General features: G+C 46.5%; 2 protein-coding genes across 2 annotated transcripts in view; one reads left to right on the top strand and one right to left on the bottom strand.

Moving 5' to 3' along the window:
- Positions 1–732, bottom strand: part of TTL (tubulin tyrosine ligase) — a 74292-nt gene extending 73560 nt beyond the window's left edge. Inside the window, exon 1 of the mRNA XM_079941242.1 lies at positions 692–732. The gene's annotated coding sequence lies outside the window, so the exon portion shown is untranslated. The remainder of the gene's footprint in view (positions 1–691) is intronic.
- Positions 1–13962, top strand: part of LOC307195683 (uncharacterized protein) — a 32796-nt gene extending 18834 nt beyond the window's left edge. Inside the window, exons 4-7 of the mRNA XM_079940023.1 lie at positions 2763–2948; positions 6379–6551; positions 9693–9810; positions 13115–13962. Coding sequence (XP_079796149.1) covers positions 2763–2948; positions 6379–6551; positions 9693–9810; positions 13115–13303 — 666 coding nt within the window. The 3' untranslated portion in view covers positions 13304–13962. The remainder of the gene's footprint in view (positions 1–2762; positions 2949–6378; positions 6552–9692; positions 9811–13114) is intronic.
- The last annotated feature ends 768 nt before the right edge of the window (positions 13963–14730 follow it).

The following is a 14730-nucleotide window of genomic DNA, read 5'->3' as shown; positions in this document are numbered from 1 at the left end:
ATTTCAGAGAACTGAGCGCCCAGGTCAGCTGGCACCCGGAATGGTGAGAAGAGCAGGCTCATTCAGCCCCCATCACCCCTCCTGTCCGCGAAGGGGTGTCACCTCTCCTGTTGCAGGCTGCTTTCCTCTGGGTGGAGAGCAAGGCCTCACATTCCAAGGTTCCTACCCCAGGGAAGCATTCTCCTTCATACACATAATTCCAGTGCATAGAAGGGGACAGTGGGGACAGTGGTCCTGCTGGGCTACTCCCGGGTGGGAGGGCAATTGGAGAGGGGAGAATCACCATCCATGGTGTGTGTCTGCTCCACTGTCCCACTCCCTGGGGCTCCTGGGGGGTGGAGACACCCTCCACACAGCCCAGAACAGCACCTCAGACTGTGAGCCCCTGAGGGAGGGCATGGCCTTGGGAAGGTGCATCTTTTGGGCACTTGTAAGTCACAATCTGGAAATTCTTTATTCCAGTTATGGGCTCTCCAGCAGAGTCCTAGCCTCCTTCATTACTGAAGAGCCTGGAGACACTGCTAGCTTTGGATGTTGAAGGTCCCTGACAGTCGAATACGAGGCATGAGTTGAAAAGAATATTTCCTAGTTGCCTATCCCTTGGCTCAAGGCCCACCAAATCCCACATTTGCCATTTTCACCCTGGTTTTTAGTCACTATGGTTGAGTCTTAGTCTCAGTTGAGTTCTCACCTTTCTCTTCACGTCATATAATCCCGGGCCCCGTCTGGGCAGCCTGCTGGTCCTCAGTGTGTTGGTCCTTCTCCAGAAAAGGCTCCGACTTGCCCCTCCCAGCAGTCAGGGGGCATCCCAACCTGTCTAAAACGAGGCCAACAAACAGTTTTCAGAAGGTGGGGGATTATTTAATTGCAGACATAATACAAAAAAAGCCAGGTGACTTCTCAATATGCACTAGCACAGAAAGTCTAAACTCTCAGCCGCTGAAGTTCAAGGACTTCATTTTACTCATCTTTAGATCCTTCAGGACAAGCACGGTGTCTGGGGCATCGCAGGTGCATGGTAAGTGATTTAGATTGCTTGCTGGGATGCTAAAGGCAGCCTAGAAGGGCAGAAGGGGTACAAATTTGGGGCAAAATGGTAATGGGAGGGATAAAGCAGATATTCTAGATGTCTCCTGAGAGGAGGGTGGTCTTGAGTTGAGCTTCAGAGGCAGTTTGGGATTTGTATTTGCCAGGGAAGAGAGGAAGGACATTGCAGGCAATAGGAGCTCTGAAGTGAACTTGGTTTGCAAGTGGCTACGAGCCCGGGGGGCGCATACCTGTGCTCAGATGTGCTCCCAACATGGAAGTGAATACTTTATGGCTGGAGAGGAAAACAGCCTGCAGTTAAGCCTTCACGATGGATGCCCTGTTCCACCTCCAGCCACCCACCTGGCTGGTTGCTGTTCTCGGCATCTGGACAACTTCTGAGTCAGACCCACATGATCAGGGCTTTCCCCACACGCTCGGCGGCTGTGGCCTCTGCTTGCTCCTGGGCCAAGCTTGGGGCCAAGCACCACGATGTGGAGCACCCACACCCCAGGGCAGCTCACTTAGATCCCAGCCTCCACGGTCTCCTGGTCCCAGACTCACATACGTCCCGTCCCCTTGTCTGTCACTTGGCAACCGCTCGCTTAAACACCCACCTGAGCTCTAGAGCTACAGCCAAATGATGTGATTCATCCAACCCCTTCCTTGGATCGTTGGTCTCCTGATTCCACATCTTTAGCCCAGCACCCTTCCTGCGTGCTCGGCAGTGAGTGAAGCATGACAAAGACTGGACAAAGTGGCCAACGAGGTGGGGTGGAAGGGACACATGCCTGGAGCAGTTATCCTTTGATTTCCATTCCTCTCCTGGTGAAATATTTGCTACATATATAGCCTCAGACCAAGCAGGATCGTGAACTTATATCTCCCAATTTAGATAGAATTTGCTATCACACTCATACTTCCAACAGCTACGTTATGACCCTTCTGAGACATCAGTATGCTACGTTGGGGACTTGGGGGAGAAGTCAGGGTGTAGGAAGGCCCAGAGGTTCCTCCCACCCATGTTCTCCTTCCCACCTGCACCCAGGGCACAGGCCCTACCCCCAGGAGCTCAGGATCTGGTGCGTGAGGCCGAGAGATGATCAAGGCCACTCTTGACACTTTGTTATTGGGTTTACCTTCAAGGGCAGTACACTCGATTCCAGAGTCTGGAAAAGGCTTAGTGGAGGCCTCATTTAGGGTCCAAAGAAGAATAACATGGCCTCGCCCACTTCTGGTTGGCAGAAGCTGCTGTTTTTCTCACTAGAAAATAATAAGCAAGTTAATGGGGGAAAAATAATTATTCATACCAGAACTGTAAAGTCCTTTCACATGGAATAATTGATATGAAACTGTCCCAAAGTAGGGATATTCAAGGATTCCCGAATTTCTTCAAGGAGCTAGAGATTCTCCCAGGTAAGCCCTGAAAATTCACCAAAGGAAAGAAAATGTGATATTTTAACTATACTGGGGATCTGAGTCTGCCCGGTTGCAGTTTATGCAAATTCTGGGTGAAAGGAGCACAGAGCAATAGGGATTCATTGTTTCCTCTTCTCACTTTTTTCCTAGGTATTTGGAGGAGATTGTCAAGAGCTGCTGTCATGTGGGGATCAGGAAACCCTCTTGATTCCCACTCTTCTTTTAAAAATGCTGAAGAAGCCATTAACATCCCCACTGCAGTTGAAAGATCTGAGCATCTTGAATTTCATCAGTTCCACCCTGTCTTCTTCTTACAGCACCAGCATAGCGGCACCCCTGGCAGCTCCCCCGGCTGTCCAGCCTGGCCGCACACTGAGGTGGACCTGCCTCTCCCAGAGGATGGCAGCGTGAACGGTGGGAACAGAATCACCCAGGTTACCCAGGAGATGGCCAAGGAGGTGTTCCTGATGGCGCAGAGTCTGAGGAGGAGAGGATGCATCCTGGTACTTGACCTTCAGTGGGTGGTGGGAGGATTGGGCACCACGGGGGGAAACGGGTCTCCCAGCTGCTGCCCCGCAGGAGCCAGGACAGAGGGGCCACGAGCAGGGGCCATCGGGCACATAGCATTTTTCGGTGCTGTCTTCTCTTTCCATCTGGGCGTATCCTAGAGCTCACTTCATTTTTCTCTTCCCTCCTCCTGTGGGCTCGTTACTAAGGCTTTGTCTTAATCCATCGGGGAAGATAATTTACCGGAAGCTGCAGTTTAGTAAAATCAAGACCCATTCCTATCCCAGAGGATGAACTGAAGGGAGCCATTTACGTCTTTAAAAATTCCCCAAAATAGAGGTAACAGGGCTGCAAGCTCCTGAAGGATGGCCATTCAGGGCCAGCACAGCCTGGACAGGAATGGGGGCTACTTTCCACTGGCTTTGGGGTGGGGGCAACTTCAACCACAGGTCACCTGTTCTGATTCTCTTTAGCCATCTCCTTGATTCAATGCAGTTAAGCATCACTTACCATCCACACACACATCAACACTGAAAAAAATAAAAGAAGTCCATTTACTGAGTGTGGGGACCAGAGGAAGAGATCGAAAGGCACCGAGAGCCATTTAGAAAATGTCTCCTAGCGCAGGCCTGCTGGGTACTCGTGGCCCCCACACCCGTGGCTGGGCCACACGCGGTAGAGGAGCGGGGCCCAGAGAGAAGGTTGGATGTCAGGGCACCTCCAGACGAGGTGACTGCAAAGCCCTGCCCAGCAGCCCTACCACACCCAAGACTCAGGCCTTTCATTGGCCTCTTCTTTCTCCCAACCCATGTCCACTTCAGTTAGTTTCTCACTGGAACGGTTACCCCAAGGTCATTAGGTCAAAAGTGGGAGCAGTTACCACTTCTTGCTGACTTCCGTTTTCCTTCCAAACATCTCAGATATTCTAATTTATATAGGACTTGGGTGCTGATGGGGCCATGTGGCTGAGGGCCCAGGAATATGCAAATCCTCCAGCCCGTGCTGTTCCCTGGGGAAATGTGCGCTAAAGGGAAATGACAAAAGGAAAAGCAAATGGTGGTTTTTAACAGTGAGGCTAGTGCCTGGTAAAATGCAGTGACTATGCAGAATTTCCCCCCCAAACCTCCAAATCTCGACCTTAATACCAAGCAGATTTTAACAACCAAAGTCCCTGGTGCTCTTGAGTAAAACAGAGAAAAGAGTTTAAAATGGCTGGTTGGGGGGTAACAGGCAGCACAGGCATGGGGGCAGAGCAGTAATCTTGAGTCAACCGTATTAGCAACTCTTCAGCCCTGAGGCTGGGGGCAGAATTGGAGGAAGCAGGGAGGAAGATGGGGAGAGTGGATGAAGGTTTCCCTTGGAGAGGCAGAAAAGGTAAGCATCTCCTTTCCTGGCAGAGATCTACAAAAGATTATTCTCATGTGGTTTGAGTTTCCTCTGGCACCTTTGAGACCTAGGTTATGAGTTCTGGAATATTCCAGCTTGACCTCCTCAGTGGAGCCCTCCCCCTTCACACATGGAGATGTTCTTACTAAAGACTTTCCAGCATCACGACCTTCATCAGCACTGTCTGTGTGCCAGCAGAGAACGATAGCCATTCCTCGCGTCATTATCTAGGTCAGGGAAACTGTCGCAGTAATGTGTACAAAATAAAATACCCACAGGAAAAAAGAGGGGTTCTCTCACACTCCTCTCTCCTATTTCTTTAGTATTCCTTTTCATTCTTATCCTAAAGACCAGTAATTCTGAAATCAGGTCATCAAACCTACATTTGGTACAGGGAGAGAGCTGACAGATGCAGAGCTTGCCTAAACCCAAGCCTTATCCAAAGAGAAGTAAAGTACATATTTTAGGACTCATTTGCTAACTGGGGTGGCATATCATAAAGCAAAAACAAATTCTCGAGGGTGTGAGGACTCACGTCTTCTCCTGGGACATCATAAAGAAGTGTGCTGCCTTGGATGTTTGGAATGGGGGCTTGGTTTGGGGTTGCAACGTCAGTTTTTTTTTTTTTTTTTTGTGGTACATGGGCCTCTCACTGTTGTGGCCTCTCCCGTTGCGGAGCACAGGCTCGGGACGCGCAGGCTCAGCAGCCATGGCTCACGGGCCCAGCTGCTCCGCGGCATGTGAGATCTTCCCGGCCCGGGGCACGAAGCCGTGTCCCCTGCATCGGCAGGCGGACTCTCAACCACTGCGCCACCAGGGAAGCCCGCAACGTCAGTTTTTTAAAAAGAAGGAGCAACAGAGTGTCAAATGACCTGGCACAGATTTGGCTAATTTAGGACTGGCTGCTTGAGTTCTGTGTTTCAAAAAGGCTGTCCCATTTGAAAGGGAGGTTTCTCGGACTGGTCTGCTGTGGAGCTTGGAATTGCTTGAATTAGGCACTGGACACATCTGTACCCACTCTTTTCTTATCTGGAATTGCAAATACCTCTAATAAACTAAGCCTCTAACATAGGTTTTTTAGGATTGTTTTCTTCCTTACAGGAGAAGCTGAGACAGCATGATACATGCAGGAGAGGGACCCAGAAGTGGCTCCCTACCAGGGCTGGCCATTATGAAAAGAATGGGGCAGACAAAATTAAGTTCTGTCCCTTAAGTTAATGTCCATCCTCATGGAATTTAGAGGCCCCTCAACAGGGCAGGTACAATAAATAGTCTGACTCCATTTTTAATGTTTGCTGACAGCTTTCAAGCCCCGACCACTCCTCCTTCTTCCCCTTGTGCTCCACATCTGGGCAAGCCAAAAGGTCCAGGCACAGTCTCCTTTGGTGCTAGTGGGAAGCTCAAACCACACAAGCCCTGACTGTTGAGTGGAAACTCCCACCCTGGCCCCATTCCCTGACCACAACAAAAGCCAGGCCGGTCTCCTTTCCTTGTTCTCTGAAGCCTTTTCAGACCTGGTTAGGAAAAGGCTTCTGTCACCAACCCATTAATTATCAGTTCCCAACTGGGAAGCTCTACATATGGCTATAGGCCTTTGACCCTTTGGTCAAGCCAAGACCTCCTTCAACCTGCACGTTCCTCACACCTGGCCCTTCTTAGGGGCCTTATCTCTGCCCCGGGGCTGCTGAAAACTCTCTCTGAGCCACTGCAGGCCACAGCTCCTGTGCAGAACATCTAGCCCAAGACCAGGAGGCTGGGCCACCTTCCCTTCAGCAGTCCCCACGGACAGATGGGCCTGGACCACCTCATTCTGTGGTTTTAAAGAGAATAAGCTTCTTGCTAACCTAGAGTGTCTGGTCTTGAAGCCTCTGGAGGAGGTTCGGGACATCACAGTTTTAGACCAAGCCACAATATGTTCATTCCGAGGCTGGAATAAGTTAAGCAAGTTTGGGATGTTTACCATTTGCCACTGATTTCTTAGAGAAAACTTGCGGAGGCGTTGTTCACCTACTGCCAACTCTTTCATTTCTTTTGGTATAGACCAAAGAACAGCTCATTACCTCTGCCAGGAAAATTGCGACTTCCGGACAAAACTTCGCCAGACTTATCCGCATCATTGCTAAGAACTGTGTAGACCAAAGATGTTCCCAGGAGCTTCTGTACATGGTAGAGCAGATTCAGACAATGAGCAGCCAGCTCCGCATCATCTCCAGGTAGGAAATGCCTTTGAAGGGAAGTTGCTGTCTTCTTTCTCGAGACCCAAAGGGAGGGCTTGGAAGGGGGAATATAATTCCTTCTTTTGGATACTCCTTTTAATGTTTTTTATCCTCCAAGAATCTACATTTATTTGAGGAATATCAAATGTTAAAAATATAGAGTGTAACTACAGAGCACAAAAAACACATTTAGGCTACTGTCATTTCTCACTGTATCACAAACATATCTGATAATATACTTAAGAAAGAAAAAATATTTAACATGGAAAACTAGTTCCTGAGTAGGTGTGAGGATAAAGTAACCATAAGGATTTTTTTTTAATTTTTTTCTATTTTTTTGGCAGTGTTGCATGGCAGGTGGGATCTTAGTTCCCCGACCAGGGATCGACCCTGTGCCCCCCACAGTGGAAGCACGGAGTCCTTGAGTCCCCATAAGGATTAAGAATCAAATACATCAGAACTGAGGCTCTCCTTCAACATCGGTCCCTCCTCCCTTCATAACAGTGACTCCAGTGGTGCTGCTGGGCTCACAACACTTCAGGGTTACTATACAAGCACAGATGACTGATCTCTACTTTACAATCGTGTTTACGTTTTCACCATTAGCTCTCTATTTGTTTTTATACGAATCGTATCTAACAAACAAGCTGGTTATCTCTAAAAATACACTAATTGCAAAGTGAAAGCATTTTAAACGTCATTTGCCTAAGAAAAACTATGCCAGCACAAGGCTTATGTTAAGATGAATTCATTTAATGTGCCCCGTGAATTAATCTTAACATAAGCCTTGTGCTGGAGTTGAACAGTTTTTGGTCATTGTCTCCATATAACAGTTTTCACGTTGATAATATAGAACACCAGAATAGAAGTATAGGATGGTTTCATTTCCACCCAAGTCCCTTAATACCTGCAGTGGCATATTCATCAGTAACAAACGTTTATTAGTAATATATTATGGGAAAGCTTGGTAGTTAAGACTATTATCAATTATTGTGAGGCATAAAAATAACATCGCCAAGACCAGGGTATATAAATTGTTTTTAAACTAAACACAAAGCCTGGTTACTGTTCTCTAGGAAATAATATTTCAGGCACAAAATCATGTCACAATTAGCTACCAGATTTTTTCTACTTAAGATACAGGAACTGTAATTAATTTTAGCATTTCAAATATGGGTATTGCTGTAAGGGTACTCCGGATTTGTTTAAATCAGGTATAGTAGGACATGCAAACATGGATGTGACAAGGAAGAAGGAAGAAAACAAGGAAGACAATCCCTCACGGACCCTTAGAAACAGGAACCATGTCGGTAGGACCACATAGGGAAGCACCAGGGTCAGTCAAAAAGCAGAAGGAGTGAGGGGAAAGCATGGACAAATCCTTTACTGTGTTTTCGTGGGAAGGAATGGACAAGTCAGGGGAAGTAGGCTAAACAGGTTTAGGATTGGTTAATTTGAATTTGGGCTCTGGAGTATAGAGATTATCTCTAGCTGTCTGGCACCTGGCTCTGGGGTGATTAGGGCAGGGGAATAGTGGCCCAGAGTATAAGAGCGCTATAAAGGAGAAGGTTGGGGGTGTGAACTTCGGATTGGTTGGTTTGCATGTATAAGTGCACTTGCAGGCAAGTGGTTTACTCTAAGAATTGGCTAACCCTGGGAGGGGCAGTCTTTCCAACATCAGATGGCCCTAAGATAGTGCATCAGAAACACAGAAAATAAAAAGGCATGATTAATACAGGTACATTTATCAAGTTCCCAGTTCTCTAAAGGATCTGGAAGTCCTGAGATTTTACCAAAGTTAGTCACTTAAGTTTCACAGCATCTTCATTTTCTTTTTAATTTTAATTTTTATTGAAGTATAGTTGATTTACAATGTTGTGTTAGCTTCGGGTGTACAGCAAAGTGATTCAGTTTTATCTAAATCAATCAATCTATCTATTCTTTTTTATTTTAAATCAATTTATTTATTTTTGGCTGCTTTGGGTCTTCGTTGCTGCGCACGGGCTTTCTCTAGTTGCGACGAGCGGGGGCTACTCTTTGTTGCGGTGTGCGGGTTTCTCATTGCAGTGGCTTCTCTTGTTGCAGAGCACGGGCTCTAGGCGTGCAGGCTTCAGTAGTTGTGGCACGCAGGCTTAGAGCACAGGCTCAGTAGTTGTGGTGCACAGGCTTAGCTGCTCTGCAGCATATGGGATCTTCCCAGACCAGGGATTGAATGTATGTCCCCTGCATTGGCAGGCGGATTCTTAACCACTGTGCCACCAGGGAAGTCCTATCTATCTATTCCTTTTCATATTCTTTTCCACTATAGGTTATCACAAGATATCAAACACAGTTCCCTGTGTTATACAGTAGGTCCTTGTTGTTTATCTATTTTATGTATAGCATCTTCATTTTCATTGGTGAAAAACAACTTGTCTCACTAAATTCAGTTACACTCAGTTTAAAGCAAGTATCATTGAGGTGTGTGATTCTATTAAGAAATAGCAGTCTGATCTTTGATTAGAACTTTTACTTTAAGTCCTGAATGCAATTCTAGACAACATTTCTTGTTCCCTTTCATTAGGTATGGATGTTGGCATTTATTCTGCTAGGTCTCTTCAGTTATTTTCATTAAAAATACTTCTTAGCAGACTCACGGATATACAGAACAAAATAATGGTTACCAGTGGGGAGAGGGTAGTGGGGAGAGGTAATATAAAGGTAGGGGATTAAGAGGTACAAACTATCATGTATAAAATGAGCTGCAAGGATATATTGTGCAACATGGGGAATATAACCAATATTTTATAATAACTATAAATGGAGTATAAACTTTAAAAACTGTAAATCAGTATATCGTACACATGTAACATATAATATTGCGCATCAACTATACTTCAATAAAAATTTTTTAAAAACATACTTCTTGTTAATTTATAGATTCTATATGAGTCATACTTTCTTAGTATCAAAATATAAATTTTATGTTAAAATGTTAAATTACACCTTAAGAACTTTCTTTCTCTGAATAGTCCCTACAAAGGCATCCCAGCTTTCTGGAAGAGGCTCACATTGTAAAACCATCTGGTATTTGTTTATTTGAGATTATGCCTCTTACCTGGTATAATGTTAACTGCTTTCCTCCTGTCAACTCCCAAGAGTAAAGGCCTCCTTGGCAAGAAGCAAGTCCTCTGAAGAGCTCCTGGTGGAAAATGCACAGCGGCTCCTCCGTGCTGCCTCTAAGACTGTGAGGGCTGCAGAAGCCGCCAGTCTCCGGGTAAGTGCTAATCCCAAGGGTGGACACTGGCACAGACATGCACAGGACCATGACTCAGGTCACAGGCTGAGAGCAACATTGCAGACATTCATGAGGCAACTCTACCTGCTTCTTAGCTATTAAATTCAACTGCATTTCTTACCCAAACCTGTCACCTGATTTCTTGTGCATTTTAGTTTGGTTAATTTCTATCAACCTACCTTCAGTTCCACTGATTCTTTCTTCAGCTGTGTCCAATCTGATGATGAGCCTGTCAAAGCATTCTTCAATCTGTTACCACATTTTTTCTTATTTTTAGCATCTCTGTTTATTTCTCATAGTTTTTGTCTCTCTGCTAAAACTCACCATCTGTTCATGCATTTTGTCTACTTTTTCCACTAAAGTCACTAATATATAAATCATAGTTATTTTTAACTTCCTATCTGATGGTTTCAACATGTGCCTCATATCTGAGTTTGGGTTTCTTTTTTTTTTTTTTAATTATTTTATTTTTGGCTGCATTGTGTCTTTGTTGCTGCGTGCGGGCTTTCTCTAGTTGTGGTGAGTGGGGGCTACTCTTTGTTGCAGTACGCGGGCTTCTCACTGCAGTGGCTTCTCTTGTTGCGGAGCACAGGCTCTAGGTGCACGGGCTTCAGTAGTTGTGGCACGTGGGCTCAGTAGTTGTGGCTCGCGGGCTCTAGAGCGCAGGCTCAGTAGTTGTAGCGCATGGGCTTAGCTGCTCCGCGGCATGTGGGATCTTCCCAGACCAGGGCTGGAACCTGTGTCCCCTGCATTGGCAGGCGGATTCTTAACCACTGCACCACCAGGGAAGTCCCATGAGTTTGGGTTTTTTGATTGCTTTGTCTCTTGACAGCAGATCCTTCTTCTTCTTTGTGTGTCTTTTAATTTTCCATTGAAAACTTGACATTATGCATAGACTGGCAGAGACTAAATGAATACTATGTATGCCTGAAAATGGGCCCACCTCTTCTTCTAGGCCTTTAGTGTGTGTGTGTGATGGGAGGTGGGGGTGTGAGTCAATATAGTCAGGAGTTGAGCTGAGTTTGGGTGGCATTGTTACAGTCATCCTTGGGTAACCACTGGATTCAAATGTTCTAGCATTACTTTGTGTTCAGTGTGGGGTCTGGGTTACCAGAGGGTTTTCATCAATGTTCCTGTTCCACTGTCAGCTTGAGGCTTTCCTTGTGAGTGTGCACCTCAGGGGTGTTCTCTCTCAATGTTCTTGCCTCTCCATAGCCTACTTGTTACTTGTGACTCGATGATTGCTGGTCTGGAGAGGAGGTGGTAGTGTTCATTGTTGTTCTCACTCAGCCTCAATTGTAGGCAGGCCCTGTTCCTCCCTCAGCAATAGGAGACTTTCGTTGTGGCCTCTCCCGTTGCGGAGCACAGGCTCCGGACGCACAGGCTCAGCGTCCATGGCTCACGGGCCCAGCCGCTCCGCGGCATGTGGGATCTTCCCGGACCGGGGCACGAACCCGTGTCCCCTGCATCGGCAGGCGGACTCTCAACCACTGCGCCACCAGGGAAGCCCAATAGGAGACTTTTAACAGTTATGAATTCAGGATGGTTTTCTGCTTCTTCCCCCGAGGTAGAGGGCTGTATTCTGTTTTCTTTCTCCACTTGCAGTGGTCTTGACCTGTGCCCTGGGGATGACAGGATTTGCTGTCCTTCCTTCAGTGACTTGAGCTTTTGTGCCATGAAGAGGCAGATGTGGGCGGAGATCTGTGCCTTTGTTGCAGTGATGGCTGCTCCTCTTCCCAAAGCCTGCTCCACAAGGGAGACAGTCCCAACCTCCTGCCCTGTCCCAAATCTTTGTCATGAGCGCCAGGAGAGGTCCTGGAGAAAGCCTGTGAACAGGTGTGGATTTTTCTTAGTTGTGGCTCTCATAGGTCCTATACACTCACACTCATCTACAATTGGCCACAGCAATTTGTTAAGAATTTTAGCTAAAATCTTCTGATCAGGTATATGATAGTCTCATCTTCCTCCCATGCTCTATCCTAAGGAAGCCAGTGCTGGGCCCCTGCCTCTCCCTGAAAGTGGCTGTCTTTTCTTAGATTTCAGTCCAGTGAGTTGCCCTTCAACCTCACTCTCTAATAAGTTCAAGAAAAGTTATGATTTTGTGGATTATCTGACTTTTTCTTGTTGTTAGGGTGGGAGCAACTCCCTTTCCAGCTTTCTATGTCCTAAGTGAAGGCAGGAAATGGGAAATATTTGGGTTCCCAAAAGAATACCCTGCCAGGGCCTTCACATGTGCTATTCTACCTGTGTGAGATGCATTTCTGCCCCTCCACTTTTACCAAATTGTCTCATGTCTGTCTCCTTCTTATCTTTTAGGCCCAAACTTAAATTCCACTTCCTCAAAAGGGATGAAATACTCCCCACTATATCTAAATGAAATCGCACCAAGTGTCCCCTGCTTTAGTACCTTGTATGGTTCCTTCGTAGCACTTATCACATTTTGTAGTTGTCTGCTTCTTTCCTCACTTTTATGTGTTTGTCTGGCTCTGTTATTAGAATGTACACTTCATGAAGCCAGAGACCTAGAATAGTGGGCAAGTGCATGGAGGCACTAAATAAATAGAACGGGAATTTTCATTTCAAGTTTAAAGAAACTTTGTACCGATTAAATTCAAAGAGTACATAAAATAGACACACCCAGTGAAAAGCATTTGGAAAATGTGCATACCTGAACTACAAGTCCCAGAATTTCTTGAATATAAAGAAGGCTGAGAGAAAAGCTCAGGACTGGCCCTATGGATCAGTGAGCATCTCTCCCGCCAGCACGCCAGCGTGGCCACAGCCACAGCCTCCCGCAGATCCTGCAGCACCACCCAGGGCAGGGCCAGTCCCCAGGTCCCAATGCCCAGGCCATCTGAGTGCAGGAGAACCTGAGGGCCAGGCTGAGTGCTTGCTGTGTACACCTGTGTCCTGGCTCTGCTTAGGCCGCTGGCTAAAGACCCATGGATAGTTTGCATAAAGCAAAATGAATAAAGCAAGATCTAGGAGGCAGAATTTGGGTTAGAGAGAGATTTTTTTTTTTTAATTAACTACAGTCCCAGAACATTCTATCGTGATAGACAAGATCCTTTGTCCTGTTATGCTTGTCCTTTAAGAATGAGTGGGCTCCAATTCAGAGGACCTCTCCAAACACGATTCCTTGCTCTCTATTCAATTTAGGGCTAAAATATCAGAAAACCAGTCCCAGCATCACTCAGGAGAATCCCCTAGGAGCTCCAATGAGCTGACACTGGGAGAGAGTGCACAGCGCCTCCTAGTACTTAATCATCTCTCTCTCCTCCAGGGTTTGAGACAGCCTTCCCCAGATCCGGAGGAACTGGAAGTTGCTGCCTTCTGCATGCAGTGGAGAAGAAAACTGCGAAGGCACAGACTTCAAGAAACCTCAGACCTCGACTGTGATGAGCTGGGCCTGCGAAAAACAAGCACTAAAGGGCCCCCGACACTCGTGGCCCTGGTTCAAGAAGCCTTATAAAAGCTGAGCAATATTCTCCAAGTCAGACTCTCTGTTGATGTGTGCACTGGCCCTGAGACTCTGGGAGCCCATGGAATGTGCCTTTTAGGCCGAATCAGCCTGTGGGGACACAGGGGGACACGGTGGGTTGGGTGGGTGCAGGGCAGCCAGGGCTGGGCCTTGAACAGAGCTATCCCGACAGTATTCCCAGTCAAGGGGACAGCTCTGGGCCCCTGGTGAGACTGCTGTCTTCCTGGGAAGGATACTTAGCTTTCTGGGTTTAGAAGGAACATCACACATAGACTGGGCAAGGATGGGGTAAAAAACACCCAAGCCCTATTAGCTTAAGCCTATATTAAGATGTTGCAATGTGAAAACAGTCCCAGCACGTTCTACAGGGATCCAGGAACTGAAAGATTTATGGATTAGATTGGTAGTCAGTCAGAGTTCACCTTGCTTGAATAACTTGACACTGTTCAAATTTTCAAGGTGTGAGGAAACTGAAGATGTGCTACTTGGGGATACAGTGCAGGAGCTGCAAGTCTGAAGGCCCTGAGTTGTGATTTGGTGAATCTGGGTTTAGCATCTGGGATGGAGAGGAACAGTTGGGCATTAAGGTCTTGGAGAGTCAGTGGAAATTTTTCAGTTCTCAGGATCTTTCACAAAACCTATTTGGTAAAGGAATGAGGAGACCAGTGACCTTCACCTCAGGGGTTGAACTGCATGGGCCAAAAGTGGAGAACTGGGTCTGGAGGAGGGGGATGTAGACAGGGACTGGATACATGATCTCGGAGCAGGGATGCCCTGGGGGCTGGGGCCTTGCTTGTTTGGGGGACATCGTGCCACCCTCTTATATTCTGGTACAGCCCATAGGGAGGAGGGCTGACACTAGATGAGATAGAATTTCCCACAACCCAGTGGGATTGTGGTTCAGATTTACAGTAAAGATAGGGATTTCTTTCCACTTTAAAAAAAAAAAAAACAGAATACAATGTGATGTTTTGCCTTGTATACACCCATTAAATCATCACTACAATTGGGATAATGAATATATGCATCACCTCAAAAGTGTCCTCACTCCCCTCCGGGGTCCCTGGAATGACTGATCTGCTTTGTCACTTAATGATTAATTTGAGGGACTTCCCTGGTGGTCCAGTGGTTAAGACTCTGTGCTCCCAATACAGGGGGCCTGGGTTCAATCCCTGGTCAGGGAACTAAATCTCGCATGCCACAACTAAGAGATCTTGCATACCGCAACAAATATCCCGCACGCAGGAACCAAGATCCCACGTGCCACAACTAAGACCTGGCACAGCCAAATAAATAAATAAATATTTTAAAAATAAATAAATAAAATTTGTCAACCTAACCCGTTTTAAGAAAAAAAAATTAGTTTGATTAGTTACCTGCAAATCAATCAATGTTATACACCACGTTAACAATTAGAA

The sequence above is a fragment of the Stenella coeruleoalba genome (assembly GCF_951394435.1).
Source record: "Stenella coeruleoalba genome assembly, chromosome: 13".
Taxonomy (NCBI): domain Eukaryota; kingdom Metazoa; phylum Chordata; class Mammalia; order Artiodactyla; family Delphinidae; genus Stenella; species Stenella coeruleoalba.
This window is presented reverse-complemented; position numbering and strand designations above follow the sequence as displayed.